The 24,112-nt window shown below is 46.9% G+C and overlaps 4 protein-coding genes and 1 long non-coding RNA gene across 7 annotated transcripts; 4 read left to right on the top strand and 1 right to left on the bottom strand.

Moving 5' to 3' along the window:
* Positions 1–1,194: 1,194 nt before the first annotated feature.
* Positions 1,195–4,619, top strand: LOC100842731 (probable peroxygenase 5). Of its 2 annotated transcripts, XM_003563946.4 has the most exons (6): positions 1,195–1,406; positions 1,596–1,715; positions 2,017–2,102; positions 3,256–3,356; positions 3,938–4,063; positions 4,157–4,619. In XM_003563946.4, exons 1-6 carry the CDS (start codon positions 1,379–1,381, stop codon positions 4,314–4,316), a joined length of 621 nt encoding a protein of 206 aa, XP_003563994.1. In that variant the 5' UTR covers positions 1,195–1,378; the 3' UTR covers positions 4,317–4,619. The 2 variants fall into 2 exon arrangements, with proteins under 2 accessions (XP_003563994.1, XP_014752457.1); XM_014896971.2 differs by lacking the exon at positions 1,195–1,406 and having other exon boundaries at positions 1,424–1,715.
* A 4,739-nt stretch (positions 4,620–9,358) lies between these two features.
* On the bottom strand, positions 9,359–13,834 carry LOC104581592. The gene is made up of 2 exons (XR_729619.2): positions 13,235–13,834; positions 9,359–9,776 (listed from the first exon to the last, which is right to left on the bottom strand). It is a non-coding gene; the product is annotated as an uncharacterized LOC104581592 (long non-coding RNA).
* LOC100843034 (probable peroxygenase 4) lies at positions 9,512–12,198 on the top strand. Its single transcript, XM_003563947.3, has 6 exons — positions 9,512–9,724; positions 9,842–9,955; positions 10,695–10,780; positions 10,858–10,952; positions 11,373–11,498; positions 11,843–12,198. The coding sequence occupies exons 1-6, from the start codon at positions 9,631–9,633 to the stop codon at positions 11,991–11,993; spliced, it is 666 nt and encodes a 221-aa protein (XP_003563995.1). The 5' UTR covers positions 9,512–9,630; the 3' UTR covers positions 11,994–12,198.
* Positions 13,835–14,843: 1,009 nt separating the features above from the next.
* On the top strand, positions 14,844–18,456 carry LOC100845552 (cysteine-rich repeat secretory protein 12). 2 transcript variants are annotated; one of them, XM_014900494.2, is made up of 3 exons: positions 14,846–15,835; positions 17,494–17,595; positions 17,903–18,456. In XM_014900494.2, the coding sequence occupies exons 1-3, from the start codon at positions 14,962–14,964 to the stop codon at positions 17,911–17,913; spliced, it is 987 nt and encodes a 328-aa protein (XP_014755980.1). In that variant the 5' UTR covers positions 14,846–14,961; the 3' UTR covers positions 17,914–18,456. The 2 variants fall into 2 exon arrangements, with proteins under 2 accessions (XP_024312573.1, XP_014755980.1); XM_024456805.1 differs by lacking the exon at positions 17,903–18,456 and having other exon boundaries at positions 14,844–15,835; positions 17,494–17,606.
* A 3,812-nt stretch (positions 18,457–22,268) lies between these two features.
* On the top strand, positions 22,269–23,097 carry LOC100843335 (16.0 kDa heat shock protein, peroxisomal). Its single transcript, XM_003563948.4, has one exon. It carries the CDS (start codon positions 22,412–22,414, stop codon positions 22,844–22,846), a length of 435 nt encoding a protein of 144 aa, XP_003563996.1. The 5' UTR covers positions 22,269–22,411; the 3' UTR covers positions 22,847–23,097.
* The last annotated feature ends 1,015 nt before the right edge of the window (positions 23,098–24,112 follow it).

Raw genomic sequence — 24,112 nt, forward strand, 5'->3', positions numbered from 1 at the left:
TGGTAAGGCGGTAACGACATATTGTAGCCGGAATAAGATCTTCCCTAGCCTTTCCTCACTCCGGTGGTGTGTAACGCCGGCGGGGCACGTGAAGTGGTGTGTCTGGCTAATCTCCTGGTATCTGGCCGGCCTTTCTAGTTTCCGGCAAATCTTCTTGGATTTCGATTGGCTTTCGTGTTTGTTCGTGTGGTTTCAGGTCTGGCTCTTCCGATACATGATTTTCATCTTTGGCAATGATTGTTACTTTGGTATGCTGGTCCTTTTGGGTCTTAGCGCAACGCCACTCCACTTTGTACTACCACAAACTCTATTTTGACAAGTTCTGTCCGGTTATGGAGTGGCGAGGAAGGTCATCCTAATTGTAAGTTTTATTACTTTTAGGATTCTTTGGTGATTATTGATATATGGTGGTCTTGTTGGAGAAAAAAAATCATGTATGGCGTGGTGGGCGTTTCCTCGCGCTAGCCGCTATTTTTTGTTTTGTTTTGTTTCAAACGCAGCAACAAAACGTACCAGGGACCGTAACGTACGGCTGAGAGGCGAGGGGCGTAATTGGTCCACGGAATTACCTACGGACAGCAGGCAAAGCTCGTGGACTGGCAAGAATGGTCCCAGGTGTCGTCCAGTGTGGTTTCAGTTGAAGGGGACGACAAGTTCTCAGAGCCGTGGGATCCACACGGAGCAGACGCAGAAGGACCTCGTACGGTTGTCAAGGGGCGTGCCGATGGGCGATGGCCCTCCTTTCAGTTGTAGTATCATTCTTTCCTTAGCTTGGCCATAGAAAAAGGAAAAAAAAAGTGAGGGGAGCACACGCGCGGGGGCGCGATTCATCAGTGATCCGTCCGTGCGTGCGGGCTTGAGTTTTAAGCACGAAATCTCGCTTTTGCGTACCGCGACGCGAAAGGAACTTTGGTTGGAAACTTGGAAACAGAGGCGTCGACGCGACACGCTATGATCGGCAAGAAGATACGGCGGGCATATGATGTTCGGCCGACGTACGTCCGCCACCCTTCCAAATCCTTCTAGCGCTTCGTCGCGAACGTCGAGGAAACCCCGATGGACCGGGATATTAATTAGTCGCGGAGCTAATTTAAGAGGAAAATTAAGGGGAGAAAGGAAAAAGGGGCGGCGTTTAGCCTGGCATGGGCCCCACTCGCAGGGCACCAATCGGGTACAAATACCCCACGAACCCACCGGACCGGGGATAGGATACCAGTGCACCGCCCACAAGCCATCGCGGTTCGCGAAAAACTGTTCTCTCGCTGTCTCCTCCCCTTTCCGGCTTTCCCTCTCCCCTGCCCAGTGCCCACCACCTTATTCGTGCGTGCATCGCACTCCCTGCAGCTTCCCCCCCCCCCCCCCTCCGAAGCCGGAATCCATGGCCTCCAAATCTGCAAACACCGAAGGTGAGCTCCCCATTTAATTTTGTTAAGAAGAGAGAGAGAGAGAGAGAGAGAGAGAGAGAGAGAGAAGAAGAAGAAGAAGAAGAAGATCCCAATCATCATCAGCCATGGCTCTGTTGCACGCTCTCAGAGGCGCGGCAAAACCTCTGGCGGTCGTGCTCACCGCGGTTGTTTTCTGTGTGCTGCGGACAGGGATCAAGAAGGAGTCCGAGGCGGACGTGTACAACTCCGAGCTGACGCCGCTGCAGCGGCACGTCGCCTTCTTCGACAGGAACAAGGACGGTATCATCTACCCCTCCGAGACCTACGAAGGTGACTTGACTCTTCACATATTGTCTTTGCAATAAATAATAACCGAGCAAAAAAATTAAATATTGTCATAGTAGTGCTATACAGTACTCCGGCAGTACTACTAGTACTGTCCATACATGGCAACAGAGCCTGTTTGGGACACGGAGTTTCGCGTGTAATAAATCACCGTGTAAGAAAGGAAACGGTTCGTTCCCGAAATGTTGGCTTCCCCCCACGCTTCGCGTGGCTTCTGTACCTGATTTTCCTTGATGCGCGCGTGAGATCGGCATTGTATGACTCTCATGTGTTGCTTAATTTGCAGGGTTCCGCGCGATCGGGTGCGGAGTCGCGCTCTCCGCATTCAGCGCCGTCTTCATCAACGGCTTGCTCGGACCCAAGACCATACCGGTATGTAAAGCTCTTTCCCTTTTCCCCTACTATATCTGGATGATCAAAATGCCACCTGGTAAACTGAAAGAGAGGAAGTACTAGTGTTCATGCCTTCTTGGTGCATGCCGGAACTTAGTTAATTTGCCTACAGTTGGGGTCAATTTGGCTACTTCTGCTGAGTTGGTCTTCAGTACCCGAACAGAGCATAAACTAGATCAATGGCCGGTGGAATAAAAATTGCTTTACGAAGTCATAACATGGCGACTAGTTTTGGGGTCAATGACGGTAGAGCTTTGACCATATTAAACTTGTTGCCAATGACTTGGCAACTAATAGTCCCGCGTTAATGTGCAACACGTAGTTATATCGTTGACCCACACAAGTTAGCAAAATTTCGTGTAATTAATGCTTACCACGTAGTAGTACTCCACATCGTGAGGTTACGCTAATAGGCAAAGTTGGTTATAGTACAAAACGTGCTTTTATAGATCTGCAGATACGCACATGCATAAACAGAAATGGCACAAGCAATCTCGTGCTGGCAGGCACACGATCGAACGCGGTATGAAGTATACGACGTAACATGATTGATCAACACTTCATGTGGGTCGTCAGAGTTGGAATGGGTTCAGGTGTGCATGCAAGGAGATTGATAAATTGCCAATGATTAGTTATACATTCCCCTCTACAACGAGACAAAGAAACTTTAGAGGAATCAGTTAGCTTCCTTTTTTATAATCAGGGTATTGGTAACATGCATTCAAGTACAGGTGTTTAAAATGGCCCCACCTAACTTCAACAATGGACAGTCTATATTCCTCTTCCAATACAAGGGACTTCCCCACATCGTCATCTACAAACCATTATCTTTCAGAAACTAAATACCAGTAATATAAAAATTATTAAATAAATCGCGTATCTCGTGGTTCAGAGTTTTCGACAGTGCACGACAAGACTAGTGGCACAGAGAGACAGCTCTATTCTTAACGTATGTGAGGACATGTACATGCCAACACATGTTTTGCTTTCCGGTTCATCTCTTTGGAGTTTTGACTTTATTACAACAGATCTTCCAAGCCGTGTCATCAAATTAAGCTAATCGCGATTAATTCAGAGGTGTCGATCGAGTCGAGTTTTCCACTATTAATACTCGGTCGCGTTCCTGCTGCAGGAGAACGAGAAGGCTGCAGCTTTCAAGTTCCCCATCTACGTAAAGAATATCCACAAGGGCAAGCATGGGAGCGATTCAGGCGTGTACGATTCCCACGGAAGGTACTAGCTACTACTATCTCATAGTATTACTTTGTGCTTATCACCCTTGGAGAGATCTGCCACTAGTGCAGGAATTCATCTTGTTTTGTTATAAGCGATTATCGCTTCTGACTGTACTACTCTACGGTAGATACTTTAGCTGAAATAAAAAATGGCAGACAATCAACGGCAAAGTAATGAAGAGAGAGAGAGATGCGAGCTGGTACTGACAAAAAGAGACCACAATAATTGTGCCACCTCTGTGACTAAAAAACTACTCTTGATTACTTGATATGAAAGAGAAGGTTAAGGGAAGCAGCTGGGAGCGATATGCTGTCTTTGTTCTTTTCCACTTTGTCTAAACTCTGAAGGAAGAGATGCCACAGTGATGCACACTCAACAATTAACTACTTCCCAATGTGAGATGAATGAGGTCAAGGCATCGCCAACTACATGTGAGATTAGAGAATGTTGCCGGTTGAAAAAAAAGGAAGACAATAATGCAACTCTAAAGCATTGGCTTTCTTACCTAACGGTAGCGAAGATAATGCAGACTAACATGGCTGCATACTTGCTAACCTTACTGACTGTCCAAATTACAGGTTTGTTCCTGAAAAATTCGAGGAGATATTCAAGAAGCATGCCCATACGAGGCCTGATGCCCTAACAGGCAAAGAGCTGCAGGAGTTGCTTCAGGCAAACAGAGAGCCTAACGATTTGAAAGGACGGTAAGTTTTAAATTATATGAATTACATGAAACAATGGAAATTTAAGTAGTGCTATTCGAGCTCATTTTTTAATATGGGGAACCAACATTGCAGGGTGGGTGGCTTCACAGAGTGGAAAGTTCTGTACTCACTGTGCAAAGACAAGGAAGGATATCTTCACAAGGAGACTGTCAGGGCAGTCTATGATGGCAGCCTGTTTGTAAAGTTGGAGCAAGAGAGGAAGGAAGCTAAGGAGTCTGCTAAGAAGAAATGATGCAAATATCCCCTCTTATTTGTGATTGTGCACAAGTATTTGTAAATTATGTTGCTTCTGAGTGTGGTCACTGAGTCCGTAAAGTAACGCCATAGTTTGATTTTGTGTGTTTCTCTGTTCATCTTTCCTGCAGCTAGATATGAGAGCCTGCTTGTAGAGATGTCGCAATTATTTGCAAAATGGGATGTGTTATATTCAGATTTCCTTTTTTACTTCTACCTTCTATTGTAACTCTTGCTTGTTTTCCATAAGCAGCTGACGTGATCATCGAAATTCATTTCTTATGCAATATGTTTTGCCGAACCAAATGTGCCTGCATCTCCTCCTTTTGCCGTCCGATTCTTCGTTTTTGTCCTCAAGGTATGTGCATTCTTATTAGCCTCCAGAGGTTCTCCTCTCTCCATCCATTTCCAATTTCGGAAGTTCATTATCTCCTTGTTTGCTTAGCTCCTAGATTTTTTTTTCAAAACAGAGGCAAAAGATTTGCCTGGATGCATTAATTAGGAGAGAGTAAATGTACAACCGACTAGAGAAATGAGCACGGACAAAGAAAAACAAGGCAAGCAACGTGCCAAAAAAAAACCCCTACTCTCTCGACATCAAAGAACCTAACCGTTTTACGGCCGCGGATACCCAGTTGGCGGCGTCAAGTTTTAACTTTGCAAGTATAATCGAGAGCAATGTGGAGTGTTCACGGAAAACGCAACATTCCTCTCATTCCAAATTTCTGATGACACAAGCATTGTCATGGAAGCCACATCTTTTAATGGTCTCATTTTCGTCCACCAACTTTTTGATTGAGGCCTTCGTAACCCACTACGAGGGAACGACAAAGGTGTGACCAAGCCAATTTAACACCAATGCCCAAAGACACCGAGAAGAAGGGGTTATTTTATTTTCTGGGAACAATCTTTTTCGAAAAGAAGGGCATTTCTTCCTCGCTCTGCATCAATCGATGTATACAATCAAGTTTTTTTTAGAAACATGGCAGCCGGTATATACCTTATATTAAAAAACAAAACAGAAATCAGTTCCCAAACAAAACGAAAGAGTTGCCCCGCTTTTATGGCATGGATGCGCGACAGCAAATTCACTCGATATGAAGCGGAAGGTTAAGAGCATCTCCAACAGATGATGTAAAATAGGACACTGCAAATTTAGGATAGGGCATCAGTTTTGCAGTTTTTCATGCCCTAAAATAGAGGAGCCATTTCAGATGATGTAAAATAGGGCATTAGCAAACATCTGTTGGAGACATGCCCTAGAGGCAATCATGTGATGATGTTATTTCTCATGTATTCATGAGTTATTGTTATTGTCCTTGAACATCATCACTGATATGTATCAATAAATACGTGATTTGTTTGTGAGACTATGTATTCTATGATGTTGTTCTAATGGTCCTTGGTCATTGAGGTTATGCGGACACATAACCTAAACTAGCAATGTGAATCAGTATGATGACTATGTTTCACAAGTCATAGGACAAGGTGTTGCCGACTGATAGCATGGACTCGACAATGAGATTGTTGAGTCGGACAGACCCGCACTGAGACACAACGAGATGATTGTCATTTGTTAGTCTCAAGTACGATGTATATGCTAGTCCTAGACCTGAGGTCATCGCATGAGCTTGGGATGTGAATCGGCCTACTTAGGGGTTGCCAAACGCTACTTCGTAACTGGATGGTTATAAAGATAGCTTTCAGGTTTGCTGAGAAGCATGCTGCGAATCACGGTTGATCAAGATGAGATTTGCCCCTCCTGTTCGGAGAGATATCTCTGGGCCCTCTCGAGTGATCAGATTCGGAAAGCATGGCCATGCGACTTGGGTTAAGTGTTAACCCGTTCGGGAATCTGTATCACAAGAACAAGGAGAGAGTCGAGCTATCCACAAGGATGACAAGCACTCGCCTTGAGCTCGACACACATATCGTGAGGCAAAAGGAATGTTGCATGTGATACATTGTATGGTTCGGCAATATACCTTGTGGTTACTCGAGAGTTGGCACGTGCTGCTAGGCGCCGCTACCAACTATCGACTTGAGTCGGTGCCAGTGGACGAGTAAGGTGTTACTCGGACCCGCAGTCCGAGCTCGTAGTCGTGTCCGTCTGACCGTGAACCTGTAGGGTCGCACGCTTAAGGGGATGTGACCGAATTGGATCGGATCCAACTTGTATCGGGCTTAGACTCCTAACGGGCCTCAAGTGTTGAAGCACACCAGGGAGGTCTATATAAGTGGAGGAGGCGTACCCGGTTAGGGTTACACAGTGCAGATGCGAGTTAGACTCGGCCGTCACACCTCCATGTCCAAAGCCTTGCGATCGGGTCTAACAGTCCGCCGCACGGAGTTCCTCCTTGTACGTGTGGATACCTCAGAGGCGCTGCACCTGCGACGCTTGGACAAACTGTTCGTGGGATCAGCATGGAGGAGCAGGCTGTTCGACTATTCGGCATCAACGCGCTACATCGACTCTACTTCCGCTATGGGTCTGCGCGTCTAGTGGTAATCTCGTGATCCATTATCTACAGCATTGATCCGGACGGAAGCGGTAGAAATTTTTATTTTGTGCTAGCGTAGCATACCGCGTTCCCAACAAAATCAAGATGATGTAAATCCACAAACATGTGATGAACATAGATACTCAGATTGAAGTTATCATTTTCTCCCATGAAATTGGTTCCAACAAGCAGTAATCAACTCAACACGTTTTCTGTTAAAAAAAAATCAAGTCAACACTTTCAGGTAGCCTGAATTGCTGTTTCATACTATTGCATTCAACCATCGAGACATGAAAATTGACAGTTCATACTATTGCACTTACAACAGAGGCTAAGTGTATGCACTACCATACACGAAACTATGGAATTTCAGTCGGCACTATTTCAATTGAACAAAATAAACGAAACTATTTCAATTTCATTCAGCACAGGGGGAGAGGAGGAAGGAGTCGGGGGGAGGTGCGCGGGGCAGGGGCGGCGGAGGGGGAGAGGAGGAAGGAGTCGTGGGAGTTGAGGCGGAATTGGGCACCTGGAGGCCGCCGGGAGCTCGACGGCCCGTGGCGGCGCGAATCGCTGCCGCTAGTTCGCCGCCGCGGCTGCGGTGCAGGTCGGGGGCGGGGCGGCGGCAGCGGAGGGACCGGAGGAGAAGGGAGGGGTTGCATGAGGTGTTCGCCGACGACGAATCGAGGTCGAGGGCGGCCGGAGCAGCGGGGACAGAGGCAGACCGGCGGAGTGGGGGTGCCGAGGTCAAGGGCGGCCGGATCCGCGTTGGACGGGCCGAAGAGGCAACTGGATCCACGGCGGCCGAGTCTGGTAGATGGTGGGGAACAGCGGCGGCGGGCCATTTCCTTCTCTTTTGGTCGCCGGCGGTTGTCGGGAAGGTGGGCTGTCGGCGGCGGGGGTTTGCGCGGGTGAAGATTCACTGTCGGTTACCTTCGCGTGCAAATATACATCACTTTGTCTCAGTTTTCTATGGCATGCTCTAAAATTATAGGGTACAGGATAGTTATACATCTGTTGGAGTGGTGTTTTTGGCCCCTGTGCCTTGAAAAACGGTTTTTTGGCACAAAACTTATTTTACATCATCTATTGAAAATGCTCTAAGTGAAGCAGTTGGGACTGTCGTGTTGTATTTGTTCTTTTCCGTCCTTTGTCTAAACTCTGAAGCAAGTGATGCCACAGTGCCACACATTCAATAATTAACTTAATGTAAACCCCCGAGGTGCATGCGATGGCATTAATAGATATCAGTTGTTTAGGACTTAGATTTGTATTATAGCATGCACTGGAGAATGCTGCTGTGATATAGTGAATTCCAACTATATATTGACGAATGGCAGTACCAACTCTGGCTAAATAAATGGAAGGCAGCAATACAACTTCGAGGTATTTGCTGTCACTGTTCTGGCTTTCTTGAACTAGTTTCAGTGTAACAATAAATAAAGGATAAAAAAATAAGAGCACGTATTTTATTCAGAGGTAGAAAAGATATGCAATAGAGCAGATGGCTGCATAACTTTACAGCTAACAATCCTGCCCAAATTACAGGTTTGTTCTTGACAAGTTTGAGGAGATACTCGAGAAGCATGCCCAGGCAGGTAAAGAGCTGCAAACTTCGGAGAAAGAGAGGCGGTTATAGCCCACACACCCTCATGTACGTATGCGTGCGGTTATAGCTCGCACACCCTACGCGTGTGTGCATGATAAGCGCGCCCGCACACACGACAAAACCCCATGTTTAGACGACCGTTAAACACATCAAACGTTCTGTACAATCTATCGTGTCCACCCCTGTATTCGGACTGTACCCCCTGTATCGGGTCAAGTCGCTACCCTGCTCCGGCTCCAAAAGCTTATCCACTACTAGTAAAGATTTCAAAGGATGGCAACTTTTCGTCTGGAGTTAGGACAATAGAGATGTTAGCACTGCTCTTTAGCAAGGACGCCGAGGATGCAAAGAACAGAGATGATAAAACATTCTTAGAATTATGTGCAAGTATTTGGAAATTATGGTGTCCAACTGTTTTTGGTGGGCGTTGGATCAGTAAATTAAGGCCGTCTGTTGATTCTGAGTGTTTGTTGATACGCAGTTGTTTGCAAATTACTGTGACGTGCAACTGAATTTGTTTCCGGTTTTATATCCTTCTCTTCCTTTTCTTTTTACACGTTCTTGTTTTGGTTTCCACGAACAGCTGGCTTGACGATTCGGAATCATTTTTATCCATTCCATTGATTCCAGTTCATAAGTCTGCTTACTAGCTTCTAGTAATTTTCACAGAAACATACTCCCTCCGTCCTATATTAAGTGATTCAAATTTGCCAAAATATGGATATACCTATGATACATGTAATGAAAAGACACTTAATATGAGACGGAGGGAGTAGCAGTTAGTATATTGCTCAAAGAAGGGAACTGCAGATATGTTTTTCTTCTAATTGTGTGTCACTTTCTTTATACACTCCATCCATTTCCTATTAAGTTGTGGTCAAGTTTCTGCCAAGCAAACACAAGGACCACCAAAGAGAAGCTAGCAACATGTGGTTTCATCCTGTTCCAATTTATTCTCTCGTAATTGCAATATATAACAGGGAGTCTGTATCAAAGAAAAACTGATAGTTGATACACATGCCGTGCACATCATAACTGCATCAGGGATTCAGGGACAAATATCTACTTTGTTTCCAAAGAAATACTACACAGAGAAAGAGGACATCTTCGTATGCAGCTCTTCCCTGAGCTATTTAAACAGGGACGTCCGGTGCCATTTCTGAGGTGCACACTCGACGTAGCCGCAGAAGCAATAACCGTCGATGATGGTGAACCGGCGACGATTGTTGGAAGGGGGAGTGGCTTCTCTGCAGCTACCACCGGTGACTATTCTTCTGTTTCTATGGATCTGTAGCTGTAAGTCCTTCATACATGCTGCAGTTTGCTCTTCTGCTTCTGATACATAACCCTTTAAGCAAAACCATTGTTATCGCCTAAGTTTATTGTCATGAATATCGTTAATATATTTGTTAGGGGGGCATGCAACAGCAGATGCTGATACTGCTAACATGACGGCACTCCAGAAACATGTCTCTTTTTTCGACCGTAACAAGGATGGCATTATTACTCCATCAGAAACATTTGAAGGTGACTGGTTATGCAACATTTTCTTTCATGTTGAGAGTTCAGAATCATATGTATCTAGAGTTCTTTAATACAACGACACATCTATAGTTTGGCGGGCAGAATATAAGCTCAACTGGAGGGTTTGATCGTAAATAGGGGAATAAATTCAGAAGCTCTACTTGTGCCACATAATACCAACAATGGTTCTAAGGCTGTTTAAGTTAATTTGTTTGCCGTGTTAATATTTTCTTGATATTTACTATACTAAATTTGAGAAGAGGGTTACCATTATATTTTCTTCTAGCACAACTGCTACATGTATATAAGCTAATTAGGATTTTCCAATGTTTCAAAAATAACCAGTTTTGCATATGGCTAAATTGCCACTGTATGGTCCATGTGTTTGTCACATGCAAGATTCTCAGGTAACATTCGGTGTGGGTTTTGGGTTGAGGGCGCAAATCACTAGCTTGGGATGAGAGCCTTATGTTCTCATATGTTAATTGATAACTGAATGATGCTTAAATATATAGGTTTAGAGGGAATTGGAAAAGCAAAGCTTAAGCCAAATCTTAAGCATAGGGGCATGGAGCAAGCACTAACAAACTTGAAGATAAGCTATGGAGTAAATAATTGATACTATCCTAGCTTGAGAATCAAGGTGACTTGCGGATGGAGGCGCCGACTGCTCCTTATCCTTGTGGCATAACCATTATTTTAGTCTATGTTAATTATTATTCTAATATACTTTGCCTTGTAGGATTTGTTGCGCTTGGTTATGATGTTGCATTTTCAAGAGACTTCGCCTCCTCCGTGCATGCTGCTCTTGGTCCAATAACAAGTCCAGTATGACTCTCACACAGACATACATGTGTGCCTCTAGATACCGAAAATGGTATTTACAATCTTGTTATTCTATTCAGGTTGATGCACCATTGCCCCATGTGGCAATATACATAGACCAAATCCACAGAGCAATGCATGGAAGTGATACAGGTGCTTTAGATGCTAAAGGAAGGTAATACAAATTACCTACTTATGCGCATATATATCTAGTACTTACCACCATACATGCCGAAAAGTCAAAGGAACAAAAATAAATGCTGCATTTCATTTCGAATTTCAATTTTTGTTTCTCCTAATCTGTTCTGGGTTTGGAGGCTAAATCTTGTAGGATGATCAATCATCTCATTAACCTATGGTGTTTTAAGGTGGGGATATGTCCTAATATCCAGCACAAATGTACAGTTTGTCACACTTATAGCATATGCTTGAATTGACAATGTCTCACATTAGCTTTGACAATATGGTGGTTCTGCACAATTTACTCAATATTTCTATATTTTCTTCTTTTACTCGAGTGAGATAGATAGGTTGTGTTTATTTAATTACTTAGTTTATTCAAATCTATGCATATACTAAACATGTCAAGCTGCAGGTTTGTTCCCCAAAAGTTTGAGGAAATATTCATAAAGCATGCAAAAGTCAGACAAGACGCCCTGACATCCTCGGAGGTGGAGGAGATGATCCTAGCAAGTCGAGATCCACTAGACCCTCGATCATGGTAGTTTTCATTGGCATTTTTTTTTGACCAAATTTTCATTCGCACTTCGCAATTTGTGAATTCAGTTCTTGAGATAACTTCAGCTTTGTGATAGAACTAATGTAGGTGTGCAATATGATGCTATCATGTACTCCCTCCGATCCATAATAAGTGTCTCAGGTTTAGTACAATTTTGTACTAACTTTGTATTAAATCTGAGACACTTATTATGGATCGGAGGGAGTAGATTCTAATGTAAATCTAAATGTGTCCTTTGGAGTAGCATGTAAGAAACTCACTGGTGGAGTCAAATGGTAAGCTATGAATTATAAATTTGCCTAATTTTGTATGTGTTATAAATGTAGGTCGGCACCTGAAACGGAATGGGGGCTTACATACAAACTTGCAAGTGATAAGCGTGGCTTTCTTCACAAGGATAGTGTAAGAGGTATATATGATGGAAGTTTGTTTGTCAAGTTGGAGGAAGAGCGGATGTCTTATCAAAGTGAAATGTGATGGGCTATAACATTATAACATATAAGGGCTTTGTCAATGAAATCATTTGGAAAGCGTATTGTGTAAATTAGCTAGTCAAATACGATATATATTGTTCAAGCATATTTGCTTGTGCCTAAGTATTAAACAAATGTAAGGAGAAATGTTTCACCTTCTCAATAGTTGTGGCATAAATATGATGGCTGTAGAAATTCACTGAAATTTATATACGCAGCGATGTTGGGGTGTCTACATGAGAAACTACTGTTTTATTTTCTATGTGCTTCTATGCATACGTTAAACTACAAATTCGCATTGTAAGTTATTTTACCTTAACCCGTTCACGTTATAATTTGGCCATGATTAAAAAAAAATCACAGCTGCAGTTTGTAAACTACAATTGTTTGTTGCAGATGCATATCTTAGTTATAGTTAGCGTGATCAAGTCGTTCTGTTTTTGATCCATATCCTACCACATTCATACCTATTCTCATATGCATATCCTTAATCCTTATGTCTATCCACCAATACTAGTGCTGATTCACGATTTTGGAAAATCATGAATCCGGATATGGCCTAGATAAACTCGTATTTCCTTACACCTTATCATTCTTATCCGTAGGTATAGCGTATGTTTCTCTCACGGAAAAAGTCCAGTTTTAACCCCCCCCCCCCCCCAACTATCACGCAAGTTTGAACTTCATCCTGATTCTCTGAAGACAAAATTATACTTGTAGTAGCACAACTCCCACCTTGGTACCAATAAATAGCACGAAGCTTTCTCAGCTCTATCTATAGCACAAACCAAGCACATTATCACCATCCATTTTGGACTAACAGTGTTAACTTTAGACCAAAATTTCCATCAGATCTTAATGTGCATCCCACTCCTGACTAAGTCATTAACAAGTACAATCTCGGAGACTGTCCAAATGGGTGCACATCTTACGTGCTAAGGGACAAAGATATGATCTAATTTACGAGAGTATCTAGATATATTGCAAATGGACAGAACATGGAAACTTCAGATTTAGCCTTCAGCTCCTCTGATCCACAGCTCTTGAAATTTCGCCACTCTGTTATTTGTACTTTGCCCACAACAGCATAGCATGAAAGAGCTATGTCAATTTCGGACAGATATTCTACAATATCATCACTGTCTACTCTATCCACCACCACTATTCGCATCTAATTTGTCTCCCAAATGCCATGTTTCACTTGAGTGGAACACAAATAGAAGGGTGAGGAAGGGGCATGCATACCTGTCAATCGATCCCCCGCTACCATCTTCTCTTCTCCCTTCCCTGCCCGCAGTGACCAAATCTTGCAATCAATGGGTCTCCTTTCTTCTTCCTCTCTTCGACTCTCTAACCCCTACTGACACGTGTCGGAATAGGGCTGTTTGAATAAACCACATTCCTCTCCCTCATTCCATCAAACACCTTATGCGCGACCACCAGATCGCCTCAGCGGTTGCTACCTCGATCAGGGTTCAGTGAGTTCTGCTAGATGTCAATGGACTTGCATCTGCACCTCACAATGTCGGCGTGGACCTGCTGGCGCAATTCGAGCACTGTCAGCCCGCAGGGCCACAAGCCTTGGCCAAGATTCAGGACAAATGCAAAGCAAATAGGCCGCATCTGAGCATTCCGTAGGTAGGTTGTGACAAATTGGAAGCAAATAGGCAGCGTCGTGGTGCTTGTGGTTCTTCGTAGTACAGTTGATCATGGGAAATGGCGTTGCGGAGGTTGGGTTGGACAGAGAGAGGGAGAGCGACACCCGCACAGCATGGGCATGGACGCTGGCCGCTGAGGAGGCCCCGGAAGGCCGGAAGGGAAGATGGCGCAGGTGAGGACTGCGGAGCCATCCGGCCGGGCTTCTTTGAGCCGGCCTGAGGCACGGAAAAAAGCCCGGCCCGAAACACGGCAAGGCAAAAAAATTCGAGCCGGCCCAGGCACGAGGCCCACGGTACGTCAGGCGCTTTTCCATTCTAGGCCCGTGGACTGGCATGAGCACGTCATGAAAAAATTGCCGGGCCTGGCACGAAATGCACGACAGGCTTTAGGGTCACGGACCGGACACGAAACATGGTCGGGCCAGGACTTTTCAACATTAGGCCCGGGGGACCGCCCAACACGGCGCAAAACAATTTTGGGCCGACTCGGGTCTTGCCTGGCCGATGCTCGTGCCCGACCCTTGCTGGGCCGTCCTGATGGACGGCTCCGGAGACCAGCTTGGCTCGGCAATGCGGCGAAAATGTGGCCCATAAAAGCCGGCCCAAGCATCTCCCAAAGTTTTCCCGAGCGGGTTGTTGTGTCACAATATCTGGAACGCATCAGATTGACATTGGGTCCAATCCAATAATACAGTGCCGAAGTTTACCCAATAATCAGATTGAGATTGGGCCCATAAAAGCCGGCCCAAGCATCTCCCAAAGTTTACCCACTGCCGCGGTTACGCTAAAACCACGTTTCGAATTATTTTTTGAAAAACTTTCCCGTGCCATGTTCCCACGGAGGCAGAGTTTTTATATATCGAAAAAAAGAACACGTATGCTGTGATCACAGGGACGTAACATGGCGGGCACCACATTCTTGTTCTAGTGCCAGTGGACGTCCTAATGAAAAAAGAGGGCAGCATTGCATCACTGCCACACCACTGGCCTACACTACACAAGTCGACTCGACTGACACATGTCCAGCGTTGCGAATCACTGAATATTGTGACGGAGGCCAAAAAATGAAAAGAAAACGCATTCGCTCACACGTACTGGTACACTCCCGAGACCAGACTAGCAGCGACAGTCGTACTAGGTCGTAACCTGTATTATTGTTCCGGGTCCGGCTAGTTACCTCATCATAAACCCTTTTAAAGCTCCACCCTCCCCACTCCCTTCGCTCGCCGCCTCAAGCTTGAGCTTCCAAAGCCTACCGAAGCATCAAACACTCCCCAACGTATACCACATCCGAGAAAGCCCAACCCATCAAGCATGTCGTGGTTTCTCGCAAAAACGGCGCTGCTGGCCGCCCTGCTCGTCCTGCAGTGCGCGCGCGGCGCCGACGACGACTACACGGCGTTCGTGTACGCCGGGTGCTCGCAGGCGCGGTACGCCCCGGGCACCGAGTACGCGGCAGACGTGGACACGGCGCTCTCCTCCCTCACCGACAGCGCGGGCTCCACCCCGTACGCCAAGTACACCTCCCCGTCCACCACCCAGCTGGCGGGGCTCTACCAGTGCCGCTCCGACCTTCCCGCCGCCGTCTGCGGCGTGTGCGCCAAGGCGGCCGTCACCAAGCTCTCCTCCCTCTGCAACTCGGCCGCGGGGGGCGCCGTGCAGCTGCGCGCATGCTTCGTCCGCTACGGGAACGATTCGTTCCTGGGGAAGCAGGACACCACGGTGCTCTTCAAGAAGTGCGGCGCCGATGCCGATGCCGGGGGCGTCGCGGCATCGCTTGACACGGCTCTGGCCGCGCTCCAGTCCGGCTCGGGCTCGTTCAGGGCGGGCGCGGCGGGGAACGTGCAGGCCATGGCGCAGTGCGTGGGGGACCTTGGTGACAAGGCCTGCTCCGAGTGCGTCGCCGCCGCGGCGTCGCAGCTCAAGGCCGGCTGCGGCAAGGCTTCGGCTGGGGAAGCGTACCTTGGCAAGTGCTACGCGCGCTTCTGGTCCGGCTCCAATGCCGCGCCTGGCAACGACAACGGAGGTGGCGTTGGCAACGGCGTCTCGGGTGGAGATGGAGGCGCCGGCGCCGGCGGGACCGTCGTCGGTGGCGGTGGCAATGGCGTCGGTGTCGTCGGTGGCGCGGGACCGGGCAATGGATACCCGTATGGCTTCGTGCCTCGTACCACGTACGGCGACGTCAGCGGTAAGCATCCTACGTATCGCCATTACTCCTGCTTAATTTGCTTCCACTTGCTGTAGAGCTTTTAGCTGTTGATGATTGCATAGCATGGATCTTTTTTTCCGGGCATCACATCGGCACGGATGGTTGATGGAATTGCGTTGATTTCGAGAGAGCCACGTCCGGTTACTTTTTACGGAAATCTGGGTATATTTGTTGGATCTTGCAAAAGCTGAGCTGGACCAATCCAGGGCTGCAACACGTACGCGTACGATGCAATCTTTCATTTCTTTTGAGAGAGAGGCGTACGATCAAATTTTTAAGTATGATCGCCCATTACCGAAAATAGATCCATGATTCAAATCCTCGCAGGGTACATCCTGCTTGTGTCTGTATCATGATGCATGATAGCTGCACGTATAATTTTGAAAAGGGAGAACTCCGGTTAGTCTTGTCTTAGGGAGCGGCTGCTCAACCATGATCGAGGCTGGGTTCAACCAGAGTCTAGAAAATCTGCTTATAGACGACAGCGCTTCAACAAAAGATATGAAACGGGTTCAAGTCACCATCTCGACTAGGCCATCTATTACTCTGTCTGAAACCACACACTATGGTGCAGCAGTGTCCTCTGAAGCTAGCCCAACCATGATCATCCAACCGCCTCCAACGATGTGGATCATAATACTAACGATAACGAAGTAACTACAATTGTTGCAGTAAATCTAACACATGCTTAAGAATGGTTATGATTTAGGTTAGATATGGTGACTTTAGCCCACAAACAGTAACGTAGTCTCTTTTTTGTTTCCAAAACTCAGATAGTCAGATTATGGAGGAAAACAAAGGTGGCAAGCCATGCTTTGAGGCAATCAAGTGCGCCACTGTGCGATAGCTAACCAAACATGCCCAATTTGACTGACATGATGGTTAGGTAGTGACAATACAGTTGAATTAATGATCCAAAAAACTTGACTAATGTTGGCTTTTTGCTGCCACCTGCCGTGAGAGCAAACTTTGCTGAAATTTAGGACTCCTATACACCTAGCCTTCTGTGAAAATGCACGGCATAAACTAGGCAATAGTGTCTACCTATGCATGGTTTCAATGATTAGGAGCACCAAGTAGAACGTTCAGTTTATTCAGATGCAAGTACGTAGAACGTTCTTAGCCTACTGCAATTGCATTACAGTGTTTATACTACAGTTACCACTGACAATAATGTACATAGCTAGACATTGTATATGACTACCAAACAATGGCCTATTTAAGTAGAAGCAAATTATGATTGAAGCAAAGTAGAATCAGAAACAAATGATGGTGTGTCCAAGTTGCAGCAAAGGTATCAGAGAGACCAAAAATGACTTTCTTTGCCTCCCACTTTCTTTATCTGAACTTTTAGCTAGACTTTCATGTGGATTCACTTTCTTGTTGTCCTTAAGCTTGCTCTGAACCAGTATATCACAAAGTGATACTGCTCTGCTTTGTATCATCGGTATATCTCTGCTCAGCCTTTCCTGCTTTGCACGCTAGCTTTAAACCTTTTACTTACTATTGTGTACTAGGCCACTTTGCACAAAGCTACTGGTATGGAGTATATTATTATAGATCAAACACAGTACATATACATGAAGTAAAATGAACCTGATTTTGACAGCAAGCTGCTGTTCCGTTTTGTTCATCAGATGGATCCGGGAAGACTATTGCAATCATCATCGGCCTCGTGGCAGCAGTCGCCATTTTGATCATCTTCCTATCCTTCCTCAGAAGAGCTCGTAATCTCGACGGTAAGTCTTAAATCTGAGCCTACAGTCGTCAAACACTCTTAACAGCCTTCAGATTTTTTTTTGTTTTTTTTCGGGTAAAAAACCTTCATTAATCGATCACAAATAGAGTTACAATCCCGACGCAAAACGTCTGAAACAAAACTTGGTTTTTCACCGTGCCAGCACATAGTGCAGTTCTGGTTTCTAGCATAATTTGCCAAACAGTCACTAACAGTGTTCTGATCACGAGAACACTTGTTCATGGTATATATATTCATGAATCAAGTTCTTTTATCTGAATCTGAAATCCTGAACCATGCATATGCAGGCAAAAGCTAAGCTAAGGGTTGCGGCAGGGATGGTCGCCACTCAGCTCAGATCCGATCCATCGGTGGCTTTTGGCTTGGGCGTTGCTTTAGTGTCTCCTTTTTATCTTTTAGGGTCTCTTTCATCGTGTCGCCATAGGGAGAAAAAACAAAGGGAAGCCATGCTGCAATGGCCTAAGCTGAAAGGTTGGCACTGTTCGTCTATGTAGCGAGGAGCTGAAGATCCCAGCACCCAGCTGCTACGCACTATAAGAAAAAAAATTAAGCTAAAACAGTAAACTATATATTTGTGCAAGTGACCAATATATATGTATGTATGATTCATGTACTCCGAGAGGTTTTTGTTATCTTATCTGATAGCGATGGTTGGTGATATGGACTCATGTAAAATGTTGTTAATTTGCATGAGGTAATTCACCACTTGTGTACTGCCGTGCGTGGCATATAGATATATGTTGGTGAGTAATGCGGTTGGGGAGCTGAATGATTTCGATCAGCTTTTGTGAGAGCGAGAAGGGTTGTCATCATTAGGTGTTATGAAAATTGATCAAATGCATCGTATGATATCTTTTGGTACTGTTAAAATCATTGCTAATGAGTCAGCGTAGGGCAGCAAAGGTCATCCGAGGACGGCAATGTTTTATTAGTACCAGCTAGCGTTGATCTAATCTGTAGTACGTGAACCGCGTGCCAATCAAGTAAAAAAGGTACATATACCGATTTGTAAATTCAAAGCATAATGTGTTATCAACCATAACCACTTTATTTATGTTTTTTTTAAGTTTGATGCATGGAGTATGTCGAAAGTATGCAAATTATTTTATTAATGTGTTTCTTAAAGACACGCAGTTTATATCAATAGATTCATTTTAACAATTTCTTGGTGATAATTGTGGTTTTCTTTCTTTTAGATTACATATTAACAAAATTATTATTTGTCAAAGATTTGTTTTAACGAAACCTTTGTAAAAAATATATTATTCTGCCGAGACCCTACTAATCGGCTGGCTGTTCCACCGCTGACAAAAGATCATCCGAGGGGTACACTGGAAACCGAAGACTAGACTGCCAAAGGGAAAAGTTACACTGAGACGACCACCACACCATGAGCAACACTGCCGTCCTCCACAAACCAACCAAGCTGCATCGGTCACCGGTTGACAGAGGAAAATATATACCTCAGGCCTCAGGGTATGCCTTGGCCGTACGTGCAGTAGGATCAGATGAATTTTAGAGTAAATTTCATAAAATCACAGTTTTTTTGGCTAGGATTTCACGGAAACACAAGTTTTGTGGTTTGCAACAGAAAACCACATGTTTTGGGGTAAAAAATATATCCAGAAAATCGAAATGACCCGGATTAGTCACTTTGACAGCGAAACCGACAGATATGGCCCACAGGTAAGTCGTCACGTTGGCAGTTTTTGTCTATCTAATTTATTCACATAGCCCCTCGTTTTCACTGTATTCACAAAGTTCTCCCTCCTCCTTCCTCTCCCCACCAGCACCTACTCTGCCATGGAACTCCTCTTCCTCTCTGCCTTGCCCGTAGCAGGCGACCTGCCCCTGCCCCGCGCTACCTCTGCCCGCCCCGGACCGCCGCGGCGACCGGTCGGGCTCTGCGCCGCCTCCGCCTGCCCCCGCCCCGCACCGCCTCCGCCTGCCCTAGCCCGCTGCCGGCAACCGGCCCGCCCCACGCCGCATCCGCCTGCCCCGTCCCGCCGCCGGCGACCCGCCCCTGCCCCCGTGCTGCCTCCTCCTACACCAGCCCTGCTGCCGGCGACCTGCCCCAGCCGCAAGGCCGGAGGATCCCATCGGGTTGCTTGGGTAATTTTTTTGTTTTTTTGTTTTTTTGTTTTTTGAGATGTGATTTAGAGGTGGGTGCAAATACAAACTAAGACAAAGGGTCGGGGGAAAGATAAATCGGCTGACGTGGCGACTTACCAGTGGGCCATATCCATCAGTTTCGCTGGCAAAGTGCCTAATCCGGGTCATTTAGGTTTTCTGGAAAAAAGAATTACCCCAAAACATGTGGTTTTCTGTTGCAAACCCCAAAACTTATGTCTTCCTGAAACCCTAGCCCCAAAACATGTGGTTTTCTGAAATTTACTCTCTTTTTAGATAGGTTTGGCAGATCGATCGGCATGTTGTTGATTGATCGTTTCCTTAGCCGATGCAGCCGTTACACACTAAGAGGCAAGAGGCTTTAGAGGCCATGTGTATATGCTTTTCTTTTGTTGCCGACCTGTCTCTGCCAGTGTCGAATTGTCGATAAGAGCATCTCCAGCCGCCCCCCTAAAGGTCCCCCAAACGCCAAATGGGAGCGTCGGCGCCCAAAAACCCACCCAGCCCAATGCCCCCCTCCCCCCCCATTCTAAAAAGTAGCCGCCGCAGCCCAAGAATTTAGCCGGCGCCCCCAGGCCGCACCCAACATGCAGGGGGCGCTGGCTGAAGCCAAAAAGCAATGCGAGCCACACATGTCGGCGAGATAATACAAACTTCCCTCCAAATTTTCGCCGGCGCCCCCTTTTCCCTCCACTCACCCCCCCCCCCTTTGACGACCAGTCCCGCCATTTCCCTCCATTCTCGCTGACGACACCACCGCAAAGCGCCTGTCCCTCGCTCCACCGCCGCCGCCGCCCCAAAAGCTATGCCGCCGAAGAGGTACGCAACCCCTCATTGTACGGCAGATGGAGGCGCGGAGGGTCGCGGCCTCGGCCCAGATGGCTACGACCATGGCTGGCAGGGCGGCGCCGCTGCCTCCCTCCGGCCAGTACTGGAGCAGCGGTAGCCAAGAGAGCTCTTCGTCGTCGCCGTCAGGCATTTTGTCGGTGTCACCCCATGAAAACCATGGGAATGCCACGCCGTCCCTCTCGCGGTTTTCGCCAAACTACCCGACACCGATCCACTCGGCGGTTTCAACCCCAACGCTTTTGCCTCACCTCCTCTGCGGCGTGGGCCTCTTTCCTATGCCGGTTCTTGTAGACGTTCGCCATGTTCACCGCCTACCGAGAGGACAACGGCGACGTCGAGTTCAAGTTCATCCACGTCTTCACAAGAATTGAGACGTGTGACAAGTGGATGGAGAAGCGAAATGCTCTCGCCAAGTCCAAGGACGGCTCCTACGACCCAAAAGCCGCTCCTTCGACGGCATCGGAAAGCCGGCCCATCGGCCACAAGAAGGCAAAGATGGCGAGGGATGCAGCGCCGGCCACGGAGCGCCTCTACACATGCATCGAGAAGTGCATGACCGCCGCCGCCGCACAAGCCACGAAGAGGGAGGATCTCGCCGCGAAGAGGGAGGAGGTTGCAGCGTCACGGTGGGCAACGGTGATCAAGAAACAAGATGACAAGCTCGAGATCCTCAAGGCGAATGTCGCGGCGAAGAAGAGACGGGAGGACTTGTTGATCTTGACATGCGACAGCACCGGCATGGACGCTGAGGTGAAGGCATGGTACAACGGCCAACACAGACTCATTTTGGCCGAAGCGAGAGTGCTGGCGTCATCGACTCCGCCATCAGCGCCCGACACAGCAGCACTGGCCACCTCTACGCCATCGGCGCCATCACCGCCCGAAACAGCAACTCTGGCCAATTCTACAGCACCGGTGAGTTCCGAAGTGCCTTCAACGCCGGCGGATGAGGAAGGGACTGAGTGATTTCACTTTATTTAGTTTGATGTTTATTTTCTTCGCCGAAACTTGTGATGAATTTGGGCGATATTTTGTGTGGGCCGGCCTGCGAAGTGGCGTCAAAATTTTGTTTGAATTGTATTTTAGGGGGGCGCTGTTTGTGGTGTGTGGCTGGGCCTCAAACGAAAAGGGTGCGCCGATGCCCGCCAATTGGCCTAGCGCCGGACGCATTATGAGGGGCCGGCTGTAGATGCTCTAATTGCTGGTGCCAGTGTACTGGACGTTTTCCAGGATTGCTTCCCTCCCTGCCAACTTTGTCACGGGTTAATGCTCCTCTCTTCGTGATCCCTCCATGTGTGAGTGTTGACGGCACTAAATTGTCGCTCCCTTCGGTGCCATCTGATGAGACTTGATTGGCTATCAGATATCTTTTCACTCACAGTGTGGAGATTTTTGTTAGTGGGCATTGTCGAAATCTTGACAGGTAAAATTATACTCATCCCAATTTTTTCAGTATTTACTATACGAAGTATTTATTTTGATGTGAACCACATTATATTGAACCACTTTTTCGGAGAGAGAATTCGAGGCAGCACTACTGCTCGATCAGTTTGTGCGCAAAAGGACAAATGAGAGACTTCTAGCAGCCGCCGAAATATGTTCCACACGAGTACAGACGCGCGCAGCAAAACCAGGCTCGAGAAGCTTCCTCCTGTGCACCATTTCTCTCGAACCATCTGCCGAACGGTCTCCAACGCAAATTTATCCTACGCTATATAATTGCCCTGATCGCGAAACGCTCCCACTCGAATTCGAATTTCCAGTGACACGATTCCCAATTCCAACCCAGCCGAATAGCTGATTGTCTCCGATCCCCAATGGCAGAGCTGTTCTTTGGGAGCCCTTTCCGCCGCCTCCTCTACGCCCGCCCCTCCGCCGCCGGCTGGCCGTCGTCCACCACGGCGGCCATGGACTGGGTGGAGACGCCGACCTCCCACGTCCTCCGGATCAACGTCCCGGGCCTGGGCAAGGACGACGTCAAGATCCAGGTCGAGGACGGCAACGTGCTGAGCGTCAGGGGCGTTGCGCCTGCCGCGGCGAAGGAGACGAAGGAGGAAAACGAGGAGGCCGTGTGGCACGTGGCGGAGCGCGGGAAGCCGGAGTTCGCGCGGGAGGTGGTGCTACCGGAGCACGTCAGGGTGGAGCAGATCCGGGCGAGCGTGGACAATGGCGTGCTCACCGTCGTCGTGCCCAAGGAGCCCGCGCCTGCCCGGCCCAGGACCAGGCACATCGCCGTCTCCAGCAAGCTCTGAGACCGAATTGAGTCTTGGTACTGGAAAGCTCGGTGGCTCCGTTATTGCGGTGTGAATTTGTAAATCAAAGGTGCACGTTCTCACTTGTGAATTGTGATGTGTTAAAGGAGCGAAGCGGCATGGAATACTACTGTAAATTGGCTTACTGGAGTCTGGACTACAGTAATAATTCTGAATCGTTGGTTGCGGATGTGTGATCATGTTTGCATGCTTATGACAAAAATAAATTTACCACAATGTTATACGGAGTAGATGATTCTGTTACCATGAGCTCACAGATTGTGTGCTGTTTAAAAAACTGAACTGTGACAATCACGTATTCACTATTCTAGACGGTCATTCGATCAAAGAATTGATTTCCAATGGTGGGGTGGGGGTAAAAGAAAGGAAGCGGCCTGAGCTTTGAAAGTACGACGGTTCCATTCCTTTCAAATTTCCCACCAACTGCAGATGAGCCGGCCACTTAGCGTGCTTGGGGCGGTCCTGAATGGTCTCCTCCAAAGGTCACTAACCGACCGGCGGTAGGCAGCGTTACCGCGGCATCCCTCTCCCAACTCTGAATGCGGTCACCTTCTAAAGTAAAGATCGAGCAACGAAAAACATAATTTGTCTCCACTGATAAAACAACTCAACCAAACATCTATGCTTTATTTTCAGGAAGCCTCTTGAAGGCAAGGCTATATTTTTTTTATTCACTATTTGCAGGAAGCCTCTTGAAGGTAATATATTTCCTCAACTTCTCTACAGAAGCAAAAGACAACTGTGGTGTACTCCCCCCAAACAAAAAATTGTGCTGTACTCTTAAAATATATTCCTCATTCCAAGATTGGGATAATTCCACTCCTATAAAACACAAGTTTGGTACACGAGAGCATAGCAAGACGACGCCTTGCCTCAGCCACTGCCATGGAGACAGCAGCCGCCGACCGCCCGGCACCCGCTGGAGCTCACCCGCTGAATCGCCTTTTTTTTCATCCTTGTTTGTGCTCATGTTTAGTACTCGTTCCGTCTCATATTTTTTATCGAAATATTACATGTATCTAGACGGTATTTAGAAATAGATACATCTATTTTTGACCAAATTTGAGACAACAATTATGGGATGGAGGGAGTACTTAAGTCTAAGTCTGCATGCTTAATCCTAAAATGACATTGCTAACTCAGTAAACTGCTCCCTATTGGGCCTGAAGCAAAAAGGCGAGACCCTGTATTTGTTTTGTTTTCCATTACCTAGCCGTTTTCCTTTAATTTAAGAGTGAATTTCTT

The sequence above is a fragment of the Brachypodium distachyon genome, chromosome 1, assembly GCF_000005505.3.
Source record: "Brachypodium distachyon strain Bd21 chromosome 1, Brachypodium_distachyon_v3.0, whole genome shotgun sequence".
Lineage (NCBI taxonomy): Eukaryota > Viridiplantae > Streptophyta > Magnoliopsida > Poales > Poaceae > Brachypodium > Brachypodium distachyon.